Source organism: Micromesistius poutassou (genome assembly GCF_964030765.1).
Source record: "Micromesistius poutassou genome assembly, chromosome: 4".
NCBI classification, from domain to species: domain Eukaryota; kingdom Metazoa; phylum Chordata; class Actinopteri; order Gadiformes; family Gadidae; genus Micromesistius; species Micromesistius poutassou.
The window spans coordinates 10795027-10822174 of NC_140274.1; the positions used below are offsets into that span (position 1 = coordinate 10795027).

Below are 27148 nucleotides of genomic sequence, written 5' to 3' on the forward strand. Positions count from 1 at the left end.
GACTGTGCTCATATTAGGTTTTACAACTTTGGTCTGATATCCTGATATCGTCAGAGTACATTGTACCTTCGGGAGAACTTCCATAAATTATAGTTCCTTGGAAAGGCTACGAAGAACAACTCTGGACAGAACATAGAATACAGCCTTGATAAGAATAGGGCAATATGGCCTCCTCACGACAATGCAGCAGCAGATATGTTATGTTGCAAGGGCACAGATCTCATTATAACGATATAATATAAATAATATTCTCTTGAGAATACAGATCACCAATAATATCACCACCGAATATCAAGTGATCTGCTGTAACAGACACACAGCCATTAATAGTGGCTGCAATAATGAATCACTTCAGACAATCACTATCAATATTTACCTATTTTACAGAACCACATATCCCCAAAGGCAGTACCACTCATTCTCTGAAAGAAGGAAGATGTGCTGCGTTTATGGGAGAATCATTAAAAGAAATGGAGTCGGCTCCTATTAAATTATACATTTATTTTCAATATATTTTCCCCCCCCCCGGGATCTGTGGCCATGGCGATGTGGTAGAGAGTCCTCCTATAGACCTCACCTCCGGGCTGATCACCCACCTGGAGGACAGGGGCGCGGTGCTGCAGTCCCGTTGGGACAGTAGTGGCCCACTGGACAGACGTCTCCGTGGAGATGACCCGCGGTGGCATTGCCCAGGGGACGGGAAGGAGATGTGGTATTTCCTGTAACGGAAACAATGGACCTTTATTGTATGTCATTGCTTATTAGATTAGCTCGCAGGCTAAAAGGCCAGGGCCACTGGTTTTCATTCCCGATAAGGAAAGGCCGCTGGGACCTTCACATAGATTTGTTCGATAGAAATGCCTGCCACGGCTGAATGGTATATAACAGCAAAAAATAAAATTGTCAGAAATGCAAAAAAAAGAGCTGATTGTATGTTTCTCGGCTTTATTTGTCAATATAGAGTCACAGGACTCCATCAGGGATCAGTGGAGTCTGCGAAGGAAATGAATTAGAGAGAGGCAGCTGACTGTACAGAATACTTTGCTCGCTCACCTCGGCCCCCTGCTGTGTCACCCCGGGGCGCTGGGGTTGTGGATCCCTGCGAGCAGTAGAAGCCCGGATTACAGGGTCCGGAGGGGCGGGACAGTCCCGCCTCCCCGCAGTAGTGCCCGGGCCGACATGGCTGACAGGCTGCCACAGACGTCGCCCCTGGGAACGAACGATGAACAAGACGAGCCCGTGACTGAAATATAGTTTCTGTGGAAGGGGAAACTTTAGGAAGGTCTGTGGCACGGCATGAATCGACAAACATGTGACGACCCCCCCCCCACCCCCGCACGCTTTTATGGGATTACAGTGGAACCTTCTAATATGCAGAGTTGTTGCATCTCCCACTTCATGTTACCTTCCAGGGGGCTGAACGTGCCTGGTGGGCACGGCGCCATGTGTCGGGCCCCCGCCGAGCAGTAGGAGCCGCGTGAGCAGCGGCCCCCCGTAGGACCACCGCCTGGCTGTGGAGTTACAGACGCCTGTATACAGAGGTAACTGAGGAGAGAAAGCACCCCTCAGGTGCACAGATACAGCGAGGGGGGCGGAGAGGGGGAGGGGGGAGAGGTGGGGAGAGAGAGTGGGAGTGTGAGAGAGAGGGAGAGGGAGGGAGAGAGAAACAGAGAGAGCGAGTGTGAGCGTGCGCGCGAGAGATAGAGAGAGACAGAGAGAGCGAGCGTGAGAGAGAGCGAGCGTGAGAGAGAGCGAGGGATGGAGAGGGAAGGAGATAGAGCGAGAGTGAGAGAGAGAGAGAGTGAGAGAGATAATGACAGAGAGAAATGAGAATGAGAGCGCACGTACAGAAAAGGAAAGAGCAGGAGATAGATAAGACATAGGCGAAGGAGGCGATAAGCAAGAAAGACCGATAAAAAAACAACAGTGTCAGAGAGGCGCAGGATGCAATTTCAAAAAGAGGGCTGTGTGTAGACAGACACCCTGCGTTGCCGCTACGTGTCTGGACTCCCCACTCACCCGGGGGAGCAGAGCCCGGTGGGGGCAGCCAGCCCGGCGGCACTGCAGTACTTCCCTGGGGGGCAAGGCTCACAGCCCCCCCTGCTGGACACCCCCGTCCTCACGTTGAAGCTGCCAGCTGGACACGGGAAGGCCACACCAGACTGCGCTCCTGTGAATCAATGTCCACCCGTCAAGTCCACAGATGGTCCACAAAGCAAGATGAACGGGTCCCCCAGCGCTCCGGGGTCTGTTTGTTTTGTTCACTGGCTGCAACCTCGTGTGCCCTTTTTGTCTTTCACGCAGCGCAGCTTGTTGAACACGCATTGACTACAGACAAGGGGGGTAGACACATAAAACACACCGTCTGGTGCTATCTATTATGACTGAATGCGAAGAGATGGGAGATGTATGAGGAATGATTTAATTTCCCCAGGGACACCATGAGATGTGATTTATCTGCCGTTATCTCCTGTCTGCTCTAGTCTGGTCGGACTCACCTGGTGGGCAGTAGTGTCCTTTGGGACACGGCAGAGGTGTGTGTGTTCCTGACATGTCTCCTGTCACCTCATCCACCGACCCGGGACAGTAGGAACCGGCTGGACACACACTACACTCCGCCTGCAGGGAACGCAGATGAATGGATGACTGAATGGGTGAGAGAGGGTGAGCCCAACTAAAGAATATAAATCTGCACGACGGGGGCCTGAAAGATATAAATGAGTTAGACAGTATGCAGCAGCAGCAGCATTGCTCTAGCTGTTAACATTCCATGAATGCATGGTTGGGGATAAGGGAGGAGGAATTATGTAACTAATCATCAATATAATTTTCTACTTGGCCGTTTCCTATTTTACGCAATTACGAAACAGGATCATATGCATGCTATTAAGAGGGCTAGTCAAATAAAATAAAAACTATATATCATTTGGGCTTCATTAACAAAGCCCATTCCTGCCACTGTACAAGCAACCAGGGAGGCGGTGGGTCTAACAGCAAAGGCCTTAGTAAGGTGTGGCCCATCACCACAAGATCACAGTAGCAAACACGACTGTGTTGCCCGTCAAAACATCCACAGTTCCGCCTGTCCCTCACACCAAAACCACCAACCAACCCACCACCGCTTCCTCCTACCTGACCAGGGAGGCTCTGGTAGGTCCCGGGCAGGCAGGGCATCTGGCTCGCGCTGCCCGGTGGACACCTGTACCCCGGAGAGCAACTGATTTGCTGGAGCTGCAGGCTGGCGTTCCCCAGCCGGGGACAGTAGGCTCCTGCCGGGCAGCCATCGGAAGGAGAAGAGAGGCCTCTGCTGGTGCACAGGAAGCCTGCAGGGTAAAAATGGCGCAATGCCTCCATCATCAGATACACATGTGAAACACGCGACTCTGCCGGGACTCTGACACTCTGGCAGGCATTCAACCCCCCCACCCCCGGTACAGCCGACCCACCGGCGGGGCAGGGCAGGCAGTCGGAGAGCCCGGTGTTCCCGGCGGCGGCGCTGTAGTGTCCCTGCGGACAGGGCAGAGGGGCCCAGGAGCCCCGGGGGCAATAGTGACCTTCAGGGCACTTGTGGCCCGTCAGACCTCCGTCCTCCGGCGTAGGGGAGCTGGCCCCGGAGACGCAGTAGTACCCGGCGGAGCACTGGTCTGACGCTGCGCTCTGCCCTGGGGCACGGCAAAATAAACCTGGTGGAGAGAGAGGATAAGAAAGAAGAAAGAGAGAGAGAAAAGAAAGAGAGTTTGATTGAATAGTACAAAATAACGCCCAATAACGCCTGTGTTCTTGGAATTAGTTTCCAGCAGCAGTGAAGAAAAGCTTGATTGGTCCAAGTAGTTCAGTGTCTCCTTGCACGTCCGCCACTCCGCAGGTATCGATTTACTTTCAGCAATCATCCCTTGCTGTGTACTCCTCCAGGCCGTATTCAAGTGCCCCAGCTGACCGCCAACAATGCCGATGGGAGCCAACGCTCCTCATCAACCACCGCATGCCTGGATGGGCTCCTTGGGTGGGGTGTAAACGTTAAGCACCCCGGCCTGCTAATTAGTCTCCAGTGACCTACTGTATCATTAAGAGTGAAAGGTGCATGTGACCTGGCAGGCAGGGCGTGCACGTCTGCGGTCGGGCCGTCCCGGGGCGAGGGTTGATGGAGCCGGCCGGGCATGGGTACTGGTGTCTGGACCATGTGCCCGCTGGGCAGTAATGTCCCGCAGGACACTCGTAGCGCTCTGACAGGGAGTCATTACTGCGCGGACAGTAAAACCTGGCCAGACAAAACAAAATGGGACACAATTGACTCCCCGCATCAGTTGCAGAACGTCGATAGATTTTTTTTCCTCGCCCTTGTATGCGTGTGTGTGTGTGTGCCAGGGTGTGGGTGTGTGTGTGTGTGTGTGTAAGGGGGGTTGAGAACAGACATTCAAAAAGTGAAGAAAACCTAAAGTAGGCGGGTCACAAAGTCACGGTTCTTGAATTCAGTGGCGGCTGCTGGTCTTTCAAAGAGGGGAAGCTAATTTTCGGCCTACATCATATAAACTGTCAATTTATGTATATATATATGTAAATTATGCTCTCTGTTCTTTTTCAAGGAAATGCTCTGTCATACCAACTAGCTGTCTTTTCCAGTGACTTGACCAGTGTCCTCTCAATGGCCAGCAGAGCTAGGCTGCTTAAACAGCCTTGGCCCATTGTGTTACGGGTGTAGGACTAGACTCCTTTCTACACCTGCAGATGTAGCTCTGATTGTTGCCACTAATGAGAACAGTTTGTAAAGCTGAGGCATTGCACTGTCCAACTCCATGTCTTTAAGGAACACCAAGAAATCACACAGCTTTCCCCTGTCACCCTGCAACTCCTGATCTGAATACAGGACAATACAGACCTCAGGCTCCCTGAATCAAAGTGATGGCCAACTACCAAAACGATAATAAACTTGAACAAGGAAATGTGGGAATTATGTTAAACTAAAGCAAGGAATTGTGTGTATAAGTGTATGAAATGTACGATGAAAATTGTGTTCTAACACATTTTTAGTCAATGAAATGTACCATAACACTTAATTTTTGAAATTTATGGGAAGCTGAGCTTCCCTTGTCTTAGAGAAATCGCCACTGATATGGTGTGTATATATATTTAAGCAATAGATCACGATAGGCTGTGGAATGTTCTCATTGCACCACAGTTAAGGGACGGCGACCCCCTTAACTGTGGTATAATGAACACATTTCACAGACTGAAGTCATCTATTGCTTTTATAAAACGGTTACGTAAGTATGGCGAAATGAAATTCATAGACACCCTCGATTTTGAAAAAGCGAGAAAGTCGGAAAAGCATTTTTTTTAACAAATACTAAAATGTAGTCCCTCCTGACTGCCTGCAAAGTGTGCGGCGGTTGCAATGAAACACACTGTAGCGTCCTTCAGAGAGAAGGCTAGAGACGATAGCTTGGTTCGCCGGCAATTTAGCCTACTATCGAGCAGTTCACTCACCATGTGCCTATTGCTTTACAACATTTCCACCCTCTCCATCAATCAACATATTTTTAGGCTTCAGTGAACTATGCTATTGCTTTTATATATAAATAAACAACAGTTCAAGTTAGGCGCAGAGTGATACGGAACTAGAGTGAAACGTAAACTGAATGGGCGTCATAGCTGTGTGTATACACTCATTATACGACAGTTGGGAACCAATCAGATCGCTTGATTTAAGCCACCTGTTTTATAAATATATATATATATATACTATATATAGTGTGTATAATTAGGGGTGTATGCTGCAGAGCTTGCAGAGTGCGTGTGGCCCAGCGGAGTGGTTACCCGTCGGGACAGGGGCTGCAGCTGGCCCCGCCCTCCTCCTCGCTGATGGTTCCCCGAGGACACCGCCGAGGCACCGCCAAGCCCTCGGAACAATAATAACCTGGTGACGCAGAGCCGGGGTGAGAGGGGCGGACGACTAGGAGACGCATAGGAGACGCATAGGAGACGCGTGCATTTACACAGACACCATCACTGCACAGACACAGGGCAAACGCACACACACACACACACACACCCATACACGCACACACACACACACAAACACATACTCATACGCGCACACACAGACACGTACACATTTCCGTGTGAGTAAAACACACACACACACACACACACACACACACGCACACACACACAGCAGACACACACACACACACACACACACACACACACACACACACACACACACACGCACACACACACAGCAGACACACGCACACACACACACACACACACACAGCCAGCAGACACAAGGGACATCCTTTGATTACCATCATGAAGTGCACAGCTGTTTGTTTCCATTGTTAACTGAAAGCGTGTTCTGAGTACCATCCTGGGGAAGTGGATTCAATGGAGGCAGTAGACTTTCATACCTTTGTTATCCCTAAAGTGTATTTCGGCCTCCTTTCATTCCCGTATTTTCCATTACGAAAGCCATTTCCAGGCTATCAGACTATCAGACTATTCCTATTCATCTTCCTTGCGGCTGCGTGCCGCTCGCCCGGGGGGGCTGGAGCAGGGCCCTACCTCTGGGGCAGGGTCCTCCCCTGGCGTCCCTGGTGGGAGGGTCGGGCCGCTCGGATCCCGACACGCAGTAGAAGCCCTGCCTGCACTCCCCCGCCGGCGCGGTGAGAGCCTCTCTGTCACAATAGAGACCCGCTGGACACAGCTGGCACGCCTCCTGAGAGGGCGCATGGGTGGACAACACACACACACACACACACACACACACACAGAAAGGATGGATGGACGGGAGGGAGGGAGGATGAATAGAAAGACAGATAAATAGATTGATAGGTAGACACTTACAGACAGGCAGAGATAAAGAGACAGACACAGAGAGAGACAGACGTGGAAAGTGGCCAAAATGTGAAATAGATATGTATAGATATGAGATAATAGATAAGTGTGTGGCTTAGGTTTAGATAATGAATTATTTTCTATTATGATTGAGTCAGACATGCAGGTGGAATGCAGTGGGTAGACACGAGTCTGCGTACAAACAATTTCCATAAATAAATCAGTTTGAGAAAAAGTTGAATTGACTTCTCTCACTGACCCTAACCCTAACGAATCAAAATCCAGTCGCTACCTGAGCCACTAGTTTGGAGCGGTTAGAGAAGGTTCCGGTCGGACACGGCAGAGGCTGGACGGATGCTCTGGGGCAGTAGAAACCAGGTGGACAGGGCCCACCCTCTCCTTAACGGGAATAAAAACACATGAACTCAGTAATGACTTCCCAGCAAAGCGCCAGGCACCGAGTAAGAGACCGTAATGGGTCCTTGTTTCCACGAACAAGCACTTCATTCACTTCACAAAGTAGAGCACGCGGAGCATGGTGCATCCCCACCCGGTGTAGCACACCTGGGCCCCGCGAGAGGGGGGTGGGCGACGTGTTCGCCTGGGTGCAGTAATATCCCCCGCGGCAGCGGCCGGTGACGCCGCTGCTATTCGTGGACGAGCAGTAATGACCTCCCTGGCACGGCCTGCACTGAGAGACGGACTGGAGTCCCGGCTCTCCGCTGTAAGTGCCTTCAGGACAGCCTGGCGGGTCGTGGCCCCATCCCGCGGGGCAGTAAAAGCCTGTCGGAAAGGGGAGGGGGAGCGTGTGCACAGCAATGAATAAATAAACTAGTGCAGGAAGTTATTAGAGAAAAAAATACATCCTCCCATCAGGTTGCCCGTCATTCACCCATCTTCACTCCACTTATTGGGTCAGGGTCTTGATGGGGGGCTTACGGTGGGGGGGGTGGGTGTGGGCAGGGGTGGTGAGGGTGGTGTAGTTTGAGATGCAGTAAGTGGGACATGTGTGTGTACGCTATGCTTGTGTGGACATACACACACACACACATGCCGAACACGTTTTCGCATAACTTAGGTGCCACACACGTACGAACGATCTGTCAGTATTACCCAGCATGCATTTGGCTCGGCTTGCGTTTTTTTTCGGGATGGGGTTCATGGCAAACAACCGACCTGCAGGACAGAGCTGCTGGGAGCCTGAGACGCAGTACCATCCGGCGTTGCAGGGCTGGCACTCTGTAGCGTGGGTCGCGGCCCCGTACGTCCCAGGGGGGCAGGGTACGGGACGTCCCGCCCCAGCAGGGCAGTAATGGCCAAGGGGACAGGAGCCACCTGTAGCTCCATCTGCAGGAGTGGATGTGACAGCTCCCTCAACGCAGAAATACCTACAAGGACGAGCATGAGGATGGTGATGATAATGAGGATAATGAGGATAATGAGGATGATGCCAGTACATACAACCCCGGAAAGGATACTCGACAGGCTGGGTGGGTTTGACACACCTTAGGGTTGTGGATGCCATTCCAGTGTCAGTCTCAATGACGGAAATATATTAGTAAGAAGGGTATTTGATAAAAGGCACAGATTAAATGACCAAATCCAGAGGTAAATAGTAGTGAGCAAATAGCAGAGTATTATATACATTGCAAACATTTGTCAGCATAGCTGTAACATAGCTACTAGAAGAGAACTAGAAACGGTTCTTATGTAAGTAAGGCAAGTGTAAGAGTGACCCAACTCTACAACGCCCAACATGCAAAACAGAACTCCTGGAGGAGTCGGTCTTAAAGTTTCTGTTCACTACATCCACTATTAGTATTGTGCGCTTATGCTGTGCACTACTGTACCCGCCACCGCAGAGTCCCATGGGTCCGGTGAGGCCGGCGGAATTGCAATAGTACCCTGCAGGACAAGGTCTGCAGTCACCCTGGCTACGCACGCCCGAGCTGTTGGACCAGCTGCCTGCAGGGCAAGCCACCGGAGCCGGGGTGCCTGGAGCAAAGACACAAGCAGCAACCTACACTTAGATTTATGTAAACTAGGGTACAATAGGGCTGCGGGTGACGCATTAATTATGGGTGGTGGAAGGATAGGCTGCATGGAGAGGGGTTGCCGATGGAATGGTAATGCTGGAGAACTAGTCTCTCCTTCTCTCTTGCTTCCTTTTTCCGTGGCACGGAGGCAAAATAAATGAGATCAGACTCTAATGAGGGTCTGAATATTAAATTTATGGCAGGGCAACGTGTTACAGCACTTGTTAAGAGTGAAACAAGAGGGGAAGAACTGGACTGTACTTAACAGCACATCTGAGTGAGAAATGGAGAACAGGGTCAACCAAAATCACAAATTCTCTGCTCTAATTTCCATCAACTGTGTTGTGTTTCTAATGCAAGTTTTACATGAATAAGGATTGTAATATAATGCTGTACTGCAGCATTTGTCGACTCTATGGTTCCATTGATCGCAACAATTATGCAGAATAATGCTCCAGAAAACAACAACCGTAATAACAATAAAAATGATATATTAATGATATAAATATAAAGGGGAGCGGTTCATTATGCCGCTAGAATAATAGTTTTAGTATATGCTACACGTGAACCTCCTAAGATGGCGCAATTTGATTGGTTCGCTATCTCGGGATATTGGGCAATATCCCATGATTGAGATCTCAAACTCGATAAATTAAACAAATAAATCCCAGCAAAAAGTGATATGTTTATTTTTGAGTGTTCACGTGTAGTATATACTAAAACAATTATTCACCACAGGCTCCGTGAATAGTGGGGAATAGCCCCCACTATTCACTTTGCCTTCGGCGAATAATTGTTAACTATAGCATAACAGTATTGATCCATGTGTGCTACAGTGGGAAAAGGAGCCAGTGACCTGCGTAGCAGTATTGACCAGGGGGACACAGGACGCCTGAGATTCCATCCAGGGGACTGGCTGTGACGGCTCCCTTTCTGCACCAGAACCCCCCCAGGCACGGCCCTGAACAGAGGGGGATGTAACAGCAGCACGTCATTGGCTGCACCACTTATCAACTCTGAGGCACAATTATATTCCCCGACCGGCTCCCACTGCCACTGCCACCGACTCAGTTGGACAGTTGGAATGGAAGGGAGAAGACAGAATGGATGGAAATAGAACAGAGCAGACTAGAATAGGAATACATTATCATTTAAATGCAATGGAATAGGGATACAAGGAAAACACAGGAATATTATGAAAAACATTCAAATAAAATAGAACACAATAGAGTCATTTAATGGAATTTAAGTGAATTTAATTCTCCAGAACCTCCAAACTGGACTCATTATATTACTTCTCAAAGATAGATAAATAAATAAATAAATAAATAAATACAAAACATAGAAATCTGAATAAAACTGGAATAGAAAAAAGCAGAGCCGAGTGTTTTAGAATAGAATAGAATATAATAGAATATAATAGAATAGAGTGTAGTCCTCAGTCTTACCTGCAGGCATAGCAAGTCCTACAGCAGGACAGTACTGACCAGGGGGGCAGGGCAGACAACCTGTGGGGCTGTCTGTGCGCTCCCTGGGGTTGAAGGAGCCGATGGGACAGGGGTTCTGGGTGGAGAAGGAGGTTCCCGCTGGACAGTAATGTCCTTTAGGGCAGGGCCTCACCACAGAGACATTGGCCAGGCCCAGGCTCAGGTCACAGTAGTAGCCTGGGACAGAGACAGGCAGATACATTTAGGTTTATGAGAGAAAACGTAACAGGCATGTAATGGGCATTGGAATAATAGTCTTATGTCCTGGGTGTTTGACTCCAAGGGCCATAGGGTGCTGTGTTCAATCCTCCATGTCCAGAGCCTACCTGCTGGCATCTTACAGTAAGATACCTAACCCGCTACCTACTCCAACATGATGGATCTGAATTCATTGTAAGTTACTTTGGATAAAAGTGTCTGCTAAATAAGTAAATAGTAATAAGTAAATAAATACAAATTATTTATGAAGACAATTTATCTTGCATGAGCTCCAAAGCTTCCATAAAATGAAAACAAACATACTCAGTGGAAAATAAGTGACCCCAAAAACAGAATAAAATAACGTAATGAATTCTAAATAGGCTTCTGTGCGGTCGCTCCTACCTGCCTGACAGACTTTACAGCCGGCCTGTTTCTCCAGATCCTGGTAGTTTCCTGAGGGGCAGGGCTGTGGCGCTGCACTGCCCCGGGGACAGTAGTGACCCTGGGGGCAGGGGAGGGCCATAGCCTGTCTCTGGCCAGGCGGACACCAGAACCCTGAACACATCAAGTCACGTTCAGCCAGAACCTTCATCTCAGTTAGGGTCTCAAAAGGGGTTCGAAGATTCACACTTTATATGACACCCACTAAACATAAGCCTTCCAAACATAAGCCCTCTAAAAATAAGCCCTCGAGAAACACTGAGAGGGAACCCAGAAAATGGCTCCCTCCATCCAGGGATGGTTAGGAGTCTAGCATAGATGCCAAAATAACGTGATGCCAACATATAATGCCAGCAATAAGTTAAGCAGAAACTGTAGTTACGTAAGATGTGAGAAACTGTTAGAAAAGGAGAAGGAAGGAGAAGCGTGTCATTTTTTAAACAAGGTTTGCAGTTCATTTGCCAACAAGCGGACGGGGTCAGGTCACCTTGACTGCAGGGGGCGGTGGGAGCGGTGAGCCCTGGCTCTCTGCAGTAGAACCCGCCGCTACAGGGCAGACAGCCAGCCTCACTAGCCAGGCCCGGCGCTGGGGAGAAGGTACCAGCCGGACAGGGCTCCGGTTCTCCCGAGCCTTCCACTGCAGACGCACGTGTTAAATAAATTTAGCGAATGATTGTACGTTTTACCGTATTGTAAGTTGCAGAATTGATTTGTATGCAATGGATACCAGATGGAAGCTTTAATCTTTTCTCTGGAAAAGCAGTCGGACACTTTCGATCAATGCCAGCATTGCATAACACGTTTTTTTTTTATCTATCTCACAGTGTCTGGCATCCAAGATACATATGGTAAATGAGAGCCAAACTTTTTTTAATCCTGCTTGTGATTTTTCTTCACTAAAAAAGGTTTTTAAAAATGTATAATTTGGAACTCTAACCCCAAGAGTATTTCAGAGTACGTGTGGTACATAATTTATGATAGCTATTTCAGCGGTTCTTTAATTACCAAGAACCAGACCAGTTTTTCCCTCTTGCATTGTGCTTTCTGGTAGCTATAAACGTGACCACACTGAATAACATTGTTGGCCGATAATTGATGTTCAGGGGCCCCACTGCAGACCCTCACCACAGTAGGTCCCGGGGGGACAGACACTGCCCGTCACTCCATCAGTTGGCTTGGCTTTAATGGCTCCACCCACACAGTAAAACCCTGCAGCGCAGGGGCCCCTGGGTAACGCCAGGCCTGAGGTAAATACAGTTAGGTAAGTAGCTGGCACAGCCTTCAAAGATACAATACAGCCCTTCAATTAGATCCTCTGCTTTGACATAAAAACTGAAATGCATCACTAATAAGCATCAAATATGCGTCACCTCCAAAATAATGAATGGACTCATCAGACAACAATTGAGTTTGACACAATCAGAACGCATGCCAAAGGACGCATTATCCATTAATATATCATCCCTGGGTGGATTTGTTTTTTTGAGGGGGGGGGGGTTATGTGATTGGACGATGGATCACTGTTTGTTTCCTTCTACCAGAGACGTTGCAGAAGGCTCCTGGCGGGCAGGACAGAGGCTCAGTGCTGCCTGACGGGCAGTAGAAGCCCGCCTGGCAGCGCCCCCCGGTGGACGTGGCGGGGCACAGGCAGTTGGCGTTGGTGTAGTTGTCCAGGTCGAAGGGCTGCGAGTTCCACGCCGCAGACACGCAGAACCAGCCTGCCGCAGACGGGGGGGGGGGGGGGGGAACAAGGAGAAGAAGCGTGTGTGAGGAAAAAACACTTAATATCAAGGGTTAAAAGGGTCCACAGTCAAGATAATGAGTTAATAGAAAAACCAAAGCCGGAGGATTAAACCTAATATGTGTTTCTTAAATTGCGTATTTCTACCTGCATTCCCTACATTTGTCTGGGTTTACATAATATCTCTTCATTTATTCATACTGTAGATGAACCAAAAAAGCTCATTCCAAACACGCATGCCTAGGGTTACACAGGGGGCCAAACGCATAATGTGGAACACATCTGAGCATCTGGCGAACGAAAAAGGGCAGCTGGGAGAAAAACCGAAATGACGGAGGAGACGCTGCTACGTACCCCCTTTGCATTTCCCAGAGACTTTGGTGAGCCTCTCCTTCTCACAGTAGTGCCCGGGGGGGCAGGGCAGACAGCTGTCCAAGCTCTGGGTCATGGACTCTGGGTTGTAGTAACCGCGCGGGCAGGGGAACTGGGTAGCATGCCTGGTGCCTGCCAGGAAACCCCCCCATTAGAAGAAATGTTCTGGTTAGCAACTGGGATTATAATCATAAGTCATATTGTCATATATTGTCATATTTTGATCCTTAATAAAAAGGTATGTTTGTATGGTATTTATACTTTGGCCCACCCATCTCGCGAATAGCCGATACAATCACGTACATTCGGATCAATCCAGCGATTACAGATATTCGCTACAACATATCACTCACATTGTTTAGCATTAAACAGAGATTTTCGAGGTACAGAAAAAAAAAGAAGATCTTGAACATGAGAAAACATCATCTGGATCCTCTAATCACCGTCCCCCTGAGGTACGCCGGTGAAATCCCAGCGAGACGATCACATCACGCAAGCAGGGGGCAAGGACTATACACTTTTAAAAGCAGCAACTTTCCGAGGCCTTTCAGAGCCCGGTGGTGCGGCTGTATGCGGTGGTGGTGGGGGGGGGAGGCGGCGTGTTACCGTCAGGGCAGTAGTACCCGGGGGGGCACGGGAATGAGGTGAAGTTCCCCGTCTTCTCGGGACAGAAATAACCAGCCGGGCAGCGGGAGCAGCTGGTCTGACCCCTGAGGTTGGTGTAGGACCCAGCGGGACAGGGCAAGGGGCGAGCACTGCCCCCAGGACAGTGGTGGGCCGACGGGCAGAGCCCCACATCCCCGTCTGCGCCTGGTATGCACGGAGAGAGAGAGAGAAGGAAAGGACATGACAGGGTCTGTGTGGGGAACGCGTTTATTGTGATTAAGCATGTGATGTGCTCTAATTAAGCAGCTATTCAACATATCCCTCCAAAATGAATCAATGCTTTTCATCCTCAAGTGATTATTCATAACATACTGATTATGCCACATCCATATTCATTCAAACTCTCAGTCCCCACCTCCCCCTTTGAGTTGCATCAGGCATTTTAATTGAAATACAAAAAAAAAAAAATGCCTTGTAGCTAGAGTAAATATTTACATAACTGCTGATAAGGACTTAACAATGGCAACATGATAAGGCATTCTGATACTCAGGGGTGTAACAACCCCTGTCAGAGTGATAAAGAGTGCATTATTATACTCAGGGATGTAATTACCCCTGTAAGAGAGTGCTAAAGAGTGTATTTGGCTACTGAGGGGTTAATCACACCTATTAGAGAGTGCTAAAGAGTGCAAAGTGATACTCAAGGATGTAACCCCTATTAGAGAGTACTAAAGAGTACATAGTACTAGTAACTCCTGTTGGAGAGTGCAAGACCACATTTCTAGTGTTACAGAAAACACAAAGCTATTGGCTTGAGTTTTGGTCTCTTATTTGAACTTCCTGTCGTACGATCCCCTGAATAGAGGACTGTCTGGCTTTGTCCTTTGACTTCCAAAACACAGCATGCAGACCAAAAGCCAGAATTCGACACCTTTACACTACTGAGAATAACCTCCGATCACTTGGGAGCACTGTGGGGTCTGATTTGGCTTTGACGGGCATTCATAAGGTCATTCACAAAGTTAGCGCCCTGGGCTCGAACCGCAGTGCCATGACGTCCGTGTTGCCTTGACGATAGGTTGACAAGTCAGTTCCACTTCCACCAAACAAAGTCAGTGTCAACTGTATGACATCAACTTTTCATGCAGCATGCTTTGATTTATTTTTGCAATAGAACAAAAAGCCTTTACCCGTCTGATCGGCCGGGGGTGGGGGGGGGGCATAACAAAAGCTTATGTGTATGCATGTAGGCAGTGTTGTGCACTGCGTACGTTCATTAGTCACGCTTCGCAGGCAACTCAAGCCTTCCAATTAGCTTGACTGAACATGTCTTTCAGAGGTGGGAGCTAACCCATGCGCACGCACGCACGCACGCACGCACGCACGCACGCACGCACACACGCACGCACGCACACACACACTCCTTACATTATGAGAACCGGAAACTGCGTAGGAACCGATCAATCCTTTGATTCTCGCTCCATCGCTCAACCATAGCTTCATTAACACACACACACACACACACACACACACACACACACATTCTTTCCTTGCCTCCTCCCTACCCGTGTGAGTTGTGTCGCCCCCGGAGCAAAAGAAGCCCTCGCGGCAGGGGCCCGACGGCCGGGTCAGACCCTCGGCTCCACAGTACTGGCCCCCGGGACACGGGACGCAGCCTGACCGCTCTGTCAGGTGAAACCTGCACACACACACACACGGACACACACACACACACACACACATACACACACACATACACACGCACACACGCGCGCCCGCATGTACACGTGTATTGATACACGCACGCCAACATGCATACACGGACACACACACACACACACACACACACACCCACACACACACACACACACACACACACACACGGGCATTCACATGTGAAGTGATACACATACGTCCACATTCATACAAGGTCTCACATGCATACGCACACATATGCATGCACACGCATATACACATGTAGTAATACACGCACGACCACATGCATGCATGCATACAAAGAACCACACACGTGTGCACGCGCATGTACACGTGTCGTGGTACACTCACGCCCATGTGCACACAAGGTCTCACACGCATACACACACGTGTAACATGTGTACTGACACACACACGGTGAACATGTGCGGATGCACGCCCGGATACACGGATGCACAAATGCAAGCCGTTTTTCGTTTGGGGACTAATAGGCCATCATCATAGAGGTGTAATAGTAAGGGGGCGAAAACAGGTGTTGCTCATTTAGTTAATTATGGGTCTGAAGGCATGCCAGTGCCTATAATTAATGTCATGAGGTACACCTGTGATCACCCCAGCTATTATCTCTGGGATAAAGGCCTATACGTGCCACTTTTATCCCAAGTGTCTTCCACTGCTGTGAGCAGGATCATCCTCATGCTGGCTACACACTGCAAGATAATTAGACCGATTCTGTGCCTGATTTCCCTTTTTTCCAACTCTGGTCAGCAAAGCCCCGATTTGTCATCCTAATGGACCCAATACAGTTCAATGTATCTTAATCTATCTTTAGGTGTATTGTCTCACACTTTTTCCAAATAGGAAAAATCGTCTAGTGTGTGAGTACCCAGCATTAGCCAGGAAGATTCCAGCGGGGGAATTTGACCCCTGTAACCCAGGGCAGGGCAGTGTTGATGCCAGGAGCCGTTTCTCAATACCAAGTACGCAAACTACGGACTCGCGGACTTGGAAGTGCGTACTTGGCAAGTCCGGACTTCCAAGTACAGACTACCGAGGACGGGAGGACGCACCTGCGATTGGAACAGCAGCGGACTCTGTTAACTGTGCTACGGCCTCATGTAGGCATATACTACTGAACAATTTAAACTAATGATATAAAACAAAACCCCAGCCTTTCATTTAGTTAATTTCATTAATAGTATGTAAATATTTTGAATGTAAATTAAAAGATATGCGTGTCATGTGTATAAGCTATACACACAACTTTTTATATGTAGGGTACAGATGCGCGTGCCTATATAGTTGGAGAGTAGGCTATTGACAAAATAATTACGAACAAGCGAGAAATTACACAGATTAGAACACACACACACACGTGCGCGATCGGATGGATCCGATCGGGATTTCCGTTGCCGTAGCGATGGGTTTCCTCTATCAGCAACTTATACAATATAAACCAATTATATAAAACAAAACCCCAGCCTCTTTCATTTTAAAATAGTATGTAAATATTTTAATGAATAGGCCTTCATTTTTGTTATATATTTTAAATGTTCCTATATAGCCTATTATTATAGCTAACATACTAATATTTCAAAACATGGGAATGCGAAATGCATCCTGGGTTATTTAACAGCCCCAAGTCCACACAAGTCCCCTCTGATGCATCCTCGGTGGAACGGCCAGTTTAAGAACGCATCGAGAACACTTCCGGGTCTTTCGTCTGTACTTGACTTGATGCGTACTTTGAATTGGAACAGTACTTGGGCTACGACTGATGACTTTTCACGAGAACGCAAAGTACACAAGTACAGACAAGAACGCAAATTGAGAAACGGCAGGGGTCTCTGGCTCCAGGAACCAACCTGTGGGAGTAGGTTCCCCGGGGACACGGCAGGGGGCGCCCGGTCCCCTCGGGGCAGTACATCCCCAGGGGGCACGCCCCGCCCACCCCCATGCTGAAGTTTCCATCCGGGTTCCGGAAGTTTATCCCTTGAGGCACAAAAATCAATGTTAGTGGGAACTAACGGCGGCGTTCTCCCTGTGCCGGTGTCAACGATGTATACACAGCACACACAGTGAGCGGGGGATAGAGATGCTGCTTGTTTGTGTGCTGAGATGTTGTCTCCACACTTGAGTGAACCCTTGCAGGGACCCGGAGGTCCTCTGACACGCAGTATATAGGTATATATATATATACAATTGATCGTTGTTATGTAGTATAAAACGGGTGGCTTAAATCAAGCGATCTGATTGGTTCCCAACTGTTGTATATTGAGTGTATACACACAGCTATGACGCCCATTCAGTTTACAGAGTTCAGTATCACTCCACGCCTAACTTGAACTGTTGTTTATTTATATATAAAAGCAATAGCATAGTTCACTGAAGCCTAAAAATATGTTGATTGCTGGAGAGGGTGGAAATGTTATAAAGCAATAGGCACACGGTGAGTGAACTCGATAGTAGGCTAAATTGCTGGCGAACCAAGCTACTGTCTCTAGCCTAGCCTTCTCTCTGAAGGACGCTACAGTGTGTTGTATAGCAACCGCCTTACACTTTGCAGGCAGCCAGGAGGAACAACTTTTTTGTATTTGTTAAAAAAAATGCTTTTCTGACTTTCTCGCTTTTTCAAAATTGAGGGTGTCTTTGACTTTCATTTCGCCATACTTACGTAACCGTTTTATAAAAGCAATAGATCATGACAGGCTGTGGTATGTGCTCATTATACCACAGTTAAGGGGCGTTGTCCGTCCCCACACGCAGCGGAGGGATGACGACCCCCTTAACGACCCCCTTAACTTTAGTATACCTGCGAGGCAGTAGTATCCAGCAGCACAGAGCCCGGTGGGCTCAAACAGACCCCAGTCGTCACAGAACCTCCCTGCGGAGGAGAGTTCAAAAAGGAGAACAACATCTAGAGCCTTATTGCTGTCTGTTGCTGGCAAATGAAGGCAGACAGACAGGCATACAGACTGGCAACCGATGGAAACACCAGACAACCAGAGAGACAAGACCGACAAGACACATAGACAGGCAACCAGACACAGACTAACACGCAAGCCAACAAGACAGACAAACCAGAAAAACAGACAGAGGATATACATACAGAATAAACAACGATAAGCAGACAGACAGACAGCAAAATCGGATAAATCATACACCCACACCCAGACACACACTTATACACACACAAACACAGTCAGGGCTCTGTCTCTGACCTCAACGTTCAACACAAGACATGTGTAGACCATTACTGTCACCTGCTGGACAAATGAGGCACTGCTCCACTTGGCTGAGGCCCAGCTGAGGGCTGTAGGTCCCGGGAGGGCAGGGCAAAATGCCCTCCACACTGCCCCCCAGGCAGTAATGTCCAGCGGGGCAGGGCTGCAGTCCTTCCCCCGACAGACAGTAGGTCCCTGGAGGGCAGTGTGCACACACTGCAGCGCCTGGAGTAGAAAAGTTACATTCATACAATTAAAAAACAGATCCCACTTCATTTATAGGGCACTTATTAGTCCAGAACAGTACAAAGTGTTGAGCAAGCAAAACAACACAAAGGGAACAGGTAATTAAATTCTAAATAAGTAAACATCAGAATGAACGTCTTTGAGAAATCCCAACGGGGAACACAAAATAAGTTTAATAGAACACAACAAATCAGGGACACCAAGATGAGAGAGAGAGAGGATTAAAACAGGGAAAGAGTTTACCAGTACCAGTGACCTACCAGTAGAGTTGGAGTGAGTCCCATCCGGACAGGGTTCTGCTGCTGAGGAGCCCGCGGGACAGCGGTGTCCAACGGGACATCTGTGACCCGTGACTCCGTCGGAGGGCGCGGGCGACTCCGCCCCTCCTGTGCAGTAGTATCCTACAAATCCAAGCAATCGCACACGCCGCATTCAGGACTCTGCGATCAATATTTCAAACTATCTATATGCTTTTAAAACAGAATTACCATAGAACTAACCTACCACCTAATCAAAATCTCATATTTGAAAAAGATATCATGTCATTCAAATATCATCCGACACAAAACACGTTTTGAACACTATTCGTTCAGTCCTTTGATCCTCCCCGTCAGTACCAAGGCGGCAGTCCCCAGAAGGCCGGCTGAGTCCCGTGCTGCTGCAGTACCGTCCCGGAGGGCAGGGCACACAGGAAGACAGGTCCTGCGCTCCCAGAGTGTCGCCCCAGGTCCCGACCGGACACGGGTGCTGCTGGGGGTGCATGGTTGCCCCCGGGCAGAAGTAGCCCATGGGACACACGTCTCCAGAAGGCATACCTACCTGTTAGAAGAGTGAGTTTTGTGTAGTTTTGGTATGAATTTCATATTGTATATCGTTGTAAATCGGATCCTTTCTCAGTGGTTAATGAAGGTGATTAAATAGATATATACAGTCATAGCCATAGCTGTAGTTACAAGTCCGAACTCTGCACTAATGCTCACACCACACTTGATGGCTAGATCTAGCATATGTATTGTAAGCACGGAATCTATCGATCGTCGTCTGTGTCGTACTGGGGAGGCGGTGGCAGCTCCAGCCGTGCAGAAGTGTCCAGGATCACAGAGACCCTGGGGGTGGGACAGACCCTCCTGCCCACAGAACCAGCCCGCATCGCACAGATGACAGTGTTGGACCTCCACACCCCCAGGCAGGTCAGAGTAGGTGCCCTGCATCACAGACATGGGAGGACAGCCACAGTTGAGGTGCCGGAACTGAGTGGTGGAGAGGTAGTCAGTCTTTCTAGACAACGTTAACGCAAGCCATCGCTCAGACAGGGCGGGAGGGAAGGAAGGAAGTGGGGTGAGGGGAAGGGAGTGAGCAGAGGGAGGGAGGGAGGGAGTGAGGTGGGGGACAACAATAAGCACCACATGCATTCACAAATGCCCTCTATATCTCACTCTTTTTTCTTCCTCTCTCTCTTTATTTTGTCCATACATGCCAGCACACATACCACAGACATGCACAAGTACCCTTTGTCATCCTTTTGACATGCTTTGTCTCCCACACAAGCACACACACACACACACACACACACACACACACACACACACATACGCAAGGATGCACAAACATATGCACAAGGATATACGCGCACACACACGCACAAAAACACACACACAGACACACACTAGATATGAAACACACACACACACACACACACACACACACACAGTGTCTGACCGGAGGGCAGGGCCGGGCGACGGTGGCTCCGGGGGGACAGTAGTGTCCGGGAGGGCAGGGGGAGGTCTGGGACAGGCCGGTCTGATCACACAGTCTGCCACCCGGGCACGCAACGCACGCCCGCCCGCCCCGACCCTGAGGGAGACGACACAAACAGCGAGACCCTGCACTTATAGCCGACTAAAAATAGCATTTACATAAGGGGGTGATGAGAGCTGCTGTCTGACACACACACACACACACACACACACACACACACACACACACACTTCCCTCCTCCTTCAACACCTCCTCTCTTCGCCCTCCTGATAGCAATACCGAGGGGAGATGAAGATCACCTTGAAAACTAGAACGCTCTGAAAACAAAATCACCTTGAAGGACTCATCATCATCATCATCATCACCATCATCACCACCATCATCATCATCATCACCATCATCATCATCATCATCATGCCCATCATCATCACCATCATCATCATCATCATCATCGGATGCACGTCATACACTTTTACATCAGTAGGGGGACGGGAGTTGAGGCCTGGTTCTCACCGCCTGGAAGGTGCCGGGAGGGCAGGGCTCGGGCCGCGATGCCCCCTTGGGGCTGTAGCTCCCCTTCTCCGCCTGGTGCTGGGTGGGGGACGCAGAGCCCCCCGTGCAGTAGTGGCCCGCAGCGCACGGGCCGGACGGAGCGGAGCTGTTGAAGCCTGAGCAGTAGAAACTGGTGAGAGGAGAGAGAGAGAGAGAGAGAGAGAGAGAGAGAGAGAGGGATAAGAGAACAGAGAGAGAAAAGAGAGAGAGGGAGAAAGAGAGAGAGAGCGAGAGGGAGATTAAAAAAAGTGAGGGAGAGAGAGAGAGAGAAAGAGAGAGAGAGAGAAAGACAGACAGATCGTTGGTAGTGTAGGGCTACGTGTGTTACTCTCAGACTAAAGTTTGAGACATGTATCTGAATGCATTGTGGGTCGTTTTGTATAAAGATCTCCCTGAGAAATGTCTAAATAGTAATTGCAGTGTTTGGAATAAAAGGGCACACCATGGAGATGAACCACAACAGAACACAAACTTTAGGACAGTTTGCAGCCAACACGTTGAAGCCGTGTTCACAGAGCTGCCTGTGGGGTGAAGAGGTGGGGACTCCTGTGTTACCCTGGTGGGCATGGGGTGCAGTGCTCCGGGCGGCCCATCCCAGCACTGCTGCTGTAGCGTCCCGGGGGGCAAGGGGACGGGGAGGTGGAGGCGGGGGGGCAGTAGCTGCCAACAGGACATAAGCCCCCCGTCGCCCCGTCTACCGGGGTCTATGGAAAAGAGCACACGCATGCACACATATATACACACACGCACATACACATACACAATCATACACAAGCACACACGCGCACACGTACACATGTACAAACATACACACACACACACACACACACACACACATTCACACATAGTTTGGAGATCAGATCAATCCTACAATATACAGTATATTATTTATACATCTATATTATCTCTGAATATGGAATATATAATCACAATAATAAGCATATTTCCTCACGGTAGATGTGGCTCCCTCTCTGCAGTAGAAGCCCTCAGTGCAGTCTCCTGAGGGCTCACTGAGGCCTACACCCATGCAGTACCGGCCTCCGCCACAAGAGGTGCACTCAGACCTATCAATGAGAGCTGGCCGGGATCCGTAGCTTCCTCCCGGACACGGCTGAGGATCCGAGCTGCCCTCGGGACAGTAGAAGCCCTAGGGAGGACGGAGGGAAGGAAGGAAGGAAGGAAGGAAGTAAGAAAGGAAGGAAGGAAGGAAAGAAAAACAGAAAGACAGAACGAATACAGAAAGGAAGAAAAGTTGAAAAGACCGAATTGGCAGAGAAAAAGAGGGGTTTTGAGCAGGAAAATGCACACAACCCATCACATATTGAATCATTTCGACACACTGAATTAAAGATCCTCAAATCGTGGATGTGGTTAAGGAATGCCTCTACCTGCGGGCAGATCTCAGGCAGCTGTGTTCCGGGTCGGAGGCAGTAGTGCCTGGACGGACACGGGACGCACGCCTCTCCAGAGTGACCCAGCGTGTTGTTCCTGAAGTGACCTGCCTGGCAGGGGAAAGTGTATGGGTCGCCGGTTCCCTGAGGGCAGAAGTGGCCATCCGGGCAGGGTCCGCTCTGGAAGACAACCACACCCAACAGATCAGAATTCAATCAACCATAAGAAAAGAAAGAAAAAAAAGAAAGTAAGAAAAGATTACTCAATTTGAATAAAGGGCGGATTGATGTATAGTTATAGTCATAGTTAGTTCATTCCACAATGTATCAGTAGGTCATTTATATAATCTTGGTGGGATAGTCAATGTTTCCACTGAGATAAGACACTAAGTACAATATAACTTCATTTAAAAGATATGTGCATGACTGTCACATTGCAGAGTCTCACAGGCTCGTTGATAGGCTTCTGCTGAGGATTCTGGGAGTAGCAGTACTTTCCCGGAGGACACTGGACACACTCGTTGACGTCACGCAAACCAGGAGATCCACTGTAGGTCCCGCTGGGGCATGGAACGGGATTGGGATCCTGCAGAATAAAACAAGAGAGATGGTGATTATAAATGAACTGAGGCAGCCAAGGAGACAATTGAAAACACAGGCTGCTGTGCCCCCCCCCCATGTTCTGACTCACTATTCCTCCCCCAGGGCAGTAGAACCCCTGTGGGCACAGGGTGGCCGAGCGTTGGGGGTCTCTGGCCAGCCCCTGGGAGCAGAGGAAGCCGGCGGGGCACACCATCATGCTCAACATGGCCTCCTCGCTGGTGGCCTCGCTACTGCAGTAATGTCCCCGCAGGCACGGAGCACAGCGCTCAGACCCTTCGTCCTACACAGCGAAGAAGAAGAAGAAGGAGAAGAAGAAGGAGATGAGGATGAAATGCCGTGGAGAACACAAAGTCAAACACAAAGTCAAACAAGAGGAGAGACGTTGGTAGGAAACGGCATGACAACAACAACAAGAACAACGACTACAGGGAAAAACTGTGAAATATAACATGACCTGCTGACAGTGTTACTCAAACCTGCCAAATATTTTTAGCCACGCGTACATTTGGTGAGTAACAGTGTGATGTTATCGCACCGGGCAATGGGAGAGAACAGTGCACCTAAAAATAAGCCCAATCAGAACAGGTCTGTGTCAAGGCAACACTGAGTCTAGCTCATAGTTTTGCTGGCGCTAGCGGTTCGGGGCGTCTTGGCACTTTGGCGAGGAGGAGCGGGTACAGAGCGAGAACGAGAGGGAGAGATGGGGGAACGGGCCTCTTACTGAGTAGCTGCCAGTTCCACAGACTCCAGGGCTGACAGTCGCCGAGCGGGGACAGAAATAGCCAGCAGGGCAGGCAGAGCAGTCCTCTATCTGCTGGCCTCCTTTCAGCCGGCGAAAAGTGGAGCTGGAGAGAAAAAAAGGTGAGGGGAGGCAAGAACACGAAGGCTCACATTGCAGTCAGACTTTATATGATCATGAAACTTCCCAATTTGCAGCCCCGTGGTTTTTTTGGAGGGGGGCGGGGGGGCGTTAATGGCTCCAGACCTCTTTACCGGCCCGGACTTACGGTGGGCAGGGTGAGGGTTTGGAGGTGCCTTGCAGACAGAAGGAACCCTCCGGACACTCGAGGCAGTCCTCCGGCTGCCTGTTGCCCAGCCTGATGCTGTAGGTGCCTGCAGGACAGGGGAACTGGGTGCCGTACACAGTCCCTTGCAATAAAACCCATAAACCTGAGGTCAGGTTACATCACAAATTACACATTACATTGATCTATCTGTTTTCTACATGCAACTCTGAAAAATATAGACAAGTCTGCTCCAGTTGTGAAGCAGGGACCTGTCCGGAGGCGGAGAATACGTTTTTGACTCCAAAAGGGTCCAAACTGCAGCCTGGGTTTATCCAAAGTATATAATGTTCATGACTCTTTCCTGTTTACCCTCAGGACAGTGACCTTCAGGACAGTGACCTTCAGGACAGTTACCTTCAGGACAGAAGTGGCCGGAGCTGCATCGGCCAGAGGGGGCGCCGGCGCCGGCCAGACAGTACCAGCCAGGCAAACACGGCCCACATCCAGCCTCAGTCTCCAGGCCGCTGCGCCCACTCCACGTCCCCACGGGACACTTGTACTGAGTAGGGAACATGGTCCCAGCGGGGCAGTAGTGGCCCGCGAAGCAGGACACGGGAGGCCTCTGCAGCCCCCCTGTACCTGGTGGGCCCAATGACCAATGATCAGGAATGGAAGTAGTTAGAGATTTATATATGTTACACATAAATATATGTTACACAGAAATGGATATTGTTTCTACTGTAAGATATATACATATATATATGCATATATATAACATACATGGATATTGTTTCTACTCTATAAGCTATATATATATATATATATTTATAACACAGCTCTTCTAAATGCTGTGGAACGCTCCGTTCTGTACATGTCAAAGTATGTACAGTATGTTTATACAAAATATATATATTCTTCTTCTTTCTATATATATATATATATATATATATATATATATATATATATATAACATGTATATATGTATATTCTTTTTCTTTTTACAAATGTTAAAAAGGACGGATCACTTATTTAATTCTGTTCTGTTCTTTCTGCTTTGATACCCAAATTTGAATGAATAAAGTACACCTATCTTGACTTAATCTTATAGTGCACTATAATATATTTGCATCACCAGAGGTAAAAGGAGGAACAAGTAACATTGTAGAAATCCAACAAAACCAGTCAAAGTCATTAGTGTGAGATCTGCCCCAGTGGGATGAAGGGCACCTCTTGGACAAGCGTATCTGGCCGGGCACGGCTGACACTGCGAGCGGTCGGTGAGGTCCGTGCGGTTGCTCAGAGTGCCCGGAGGGCAGGCATTGGTCAGCGCGTTTGGCTTGGAAGAACCGGGAGGACACACAAACCTATCGGCATTCAGGTGAGCAAAGAAACACTTTATACAGACTTACTCTGTGAGAGAGTGGAAGATATACCGAGGCAAACCAATGCAAACTACCAAAGCTAGCTCAAGCTGTGAAAGAGAGATTCTGCAGAGTAAATCAATAAATATATCCACTGCTGGAGGAGGTGTTGAGTCTGGCGTCCGTAGGCGGTGTTTACCCTTGCATGCAGGCCACGTCCGGGGCCTTGAGGGCTACCTGTGTGCAGGCCTTGCCTGGGTAGCAGGGCCTGCAGTCTGTCAGCTCATCCTGGCCCTGCAGGGGGTTGAAGCTCCCTGGGGGGCACGGCAGGGGGTCTCTTGTCCCCTCTGGGCAGTAGAAACCTCCTGGGCATCTCAAACAATCCTTTACACCTGGAGGCATCATGGTGGAAGATTTGCTCCTGTTTGTTTATCCATTCATTGTGTATTCATTTGAGCGCCACTAGATGGATTATTCTGGTGTTCAATCTAATCATGTGGTTGTATTGTAGCATTCTTTTGGTATTACTTGATTGAGCCTTTAGCAGTACCAGCTTCAAGGTTGTTTTGTTGTTTTTCAACTGTATGAGGTGAGGTGATTATATGAATACGAAATGACAGATCAGAGGGTATGTATACTTATTGCCCCTTGGTGTGGCGTGAAGGTGCCCTGCGGACAGACCATCTCCTCTATGGTACCGGCAGGGCAGTATCTTCCCCTAGCACAGGCCAGACCAGGGTTGACTGATCCTGTCACACACACACACACACACACACACACACACACACACAGACACACACACACAGACACACACACACACACACACACACAGATACAAACAACCATGTATTCAGCAGAACTCGTAATTGGCAATGAAAATGAAGTTTGTTTTCTGTCAGATATCAGATCAACTCAATGAGGTGTACCAATTAGTCAATCAATGATGAAAATTTTGTATTTGTCAGTGTGATCATTGTTTTAAATAATAAAGACATTATTATGGTGTTGTGTTTTAGAGTGTAACTGACAGAGTTGGTAATCAGCGAATGTCTGTTGACATTTTAAACAAAGACCCTATCAAGGCTGAAAAAAGAATTTAAAAATGTAAGTCTTTTAAGTAAGTCCACCTTACAGTCACCGACGCTGCACACACACACACACACACACACACACACACACACACACACACACACACACACAGACACAAACACACACAGAAATACACACACACAAACACACCCACACAGACACACACACACACACACAAACACTGTTCACACTGAAACAAAAAGCATCTGGAGGGCAATAGCTGGAGATTAGAGCTAATCCCTAAATAATCATGTTCCCGTGTATGATTAATATATGATCTGATTTTATTAAGGAGACACACTGAAACAGAAACATGCAATTATTTGTTAAGACTAAGACATTAATGCATGTGGCATTTGTATGAAAAAGGAATCTTGGAGCGGTAGAGCAATTCCCTAAATAACCATGTTCAGGTGTATTATATGATCTGAATTTATTCTAAAGACATCCTTGAACAGGAAACAGTTATTTTTTTCTTTGCTC

General features: G+C 48.7%; 1 protein-coding gene across 1 annotated transcript in view; it reads right to left on the reverse strand.

Moving 5' to 3' along the window:
* LOC311341508 (uncharacterized protein) overlaps nt 1-27148 on the reverse strand; it is a gene marked incomplete at both ends in the record, with an annotated part of 63615 nt that overhangs the window by 33568 nt on the left and 2899 nt on the right. Inside the window, 42 exons of the mRNA XM_084466341.1 lie at nt 597-719; nt 1054-1209; nt 1406-1545; nt 2020-2170; nt 2499-2619; nt 3133-3323; nt 3447-3662; nt 4089-4258; nt 5815-5914; nt 6562-6715; nt 7127-7233; nt 7399-7617; nt 8011-8222; nt 8685-8829; nt 9727-9831; nt 10319-10534; nt 10961-11113; nt 11487-11636; nt 12125-12241; nt 12538-12717; nt 13095-13244; nt 13719-13916; nt 15284-15417; nt 17300-17426; nt 18247-18318; nt 18698-18883; nt 19165-19305; nt 19522-19723; nt 19957-20109; nt 20624-20758; nt 21176-21320; nt 21770-21918; nt 22167-22361; nt 22603-22785; nt 23054-23191; nt 23297-23488; nt 23930-24053; nt 24216-24357; nt 24630-24854; nt 25443-25579; nt 25776-25968; nt 26215-26325. Of these exons, the coding sequence (XP_084322467.1) occupies nt 597-719; nt 1054-1209; nt 1406-1545; nt 2020-2170; nt 2499-2619; nt 3133-3323; nt 3447-3662; nt 4089-4258; nt 5815-5914; nt 6562-6715; nt 7127-7233; nt 7399-7617; nt 8011-8222; nt 8685-8829; nt 9727-9831; nt 10319-10534; nt 10961-11113; nt 11487-11636; nt 12125-12241; nt 12538-12717; nt 13095-13244; nt 13719-13916; nt 15284-15417; nt 17300-17426; nt 18247-18318; nt 18698-18883; nt 19165-19305; nt 19522-19723; nt 19957-20109; nt 20624-20758; nt 21176-21320; nt 21770-21918; nt 22167-22361; nt 22603-22785; nt 23054-23191; nt 23297-23488; nt 23930-24053; nt 24216-24357; nt 24630-24854; nt 25443-25579; nt 25776-25968; nt 26215-26325 (6558 nt within the window). The remainder of the gene's footprint in view (nt 1-596; nt 720-1053; nt 1210-1405; nt 1546-2019; nt 2171-2498; nt 2620-3132; nt 3324-3446; nt 3663-4088; nt 4259-5814; nt 5915-6561; nt 6716-7126; nt 7234-7398; nt 7618-8010; nt 8223-8684; nt 8830-9726; nt 9832-10318; nt 10535-10960; nt 11114-11486; nt 11637-12124; nt 12242-12537; nt 12718-13094; nt 13245-13718; nt 13917-15283; nt 15418-17299; nt 17427-18246; nt 18319-18697; nt 18884-19164; nt 19306-19521; nt 19724-19956; nt 20110-20623; nt 20759-21175; nt 21321-21769; nt 21919-22166; nt 22362-22602; nt 22786-23053; nt 23192-23296; nt 23489-23929; nt 24054-24215; nt 24358-24629; nt 24855-25442; nt 25580-25775; nt 25969-26214; nt 26326-27148) is intronic.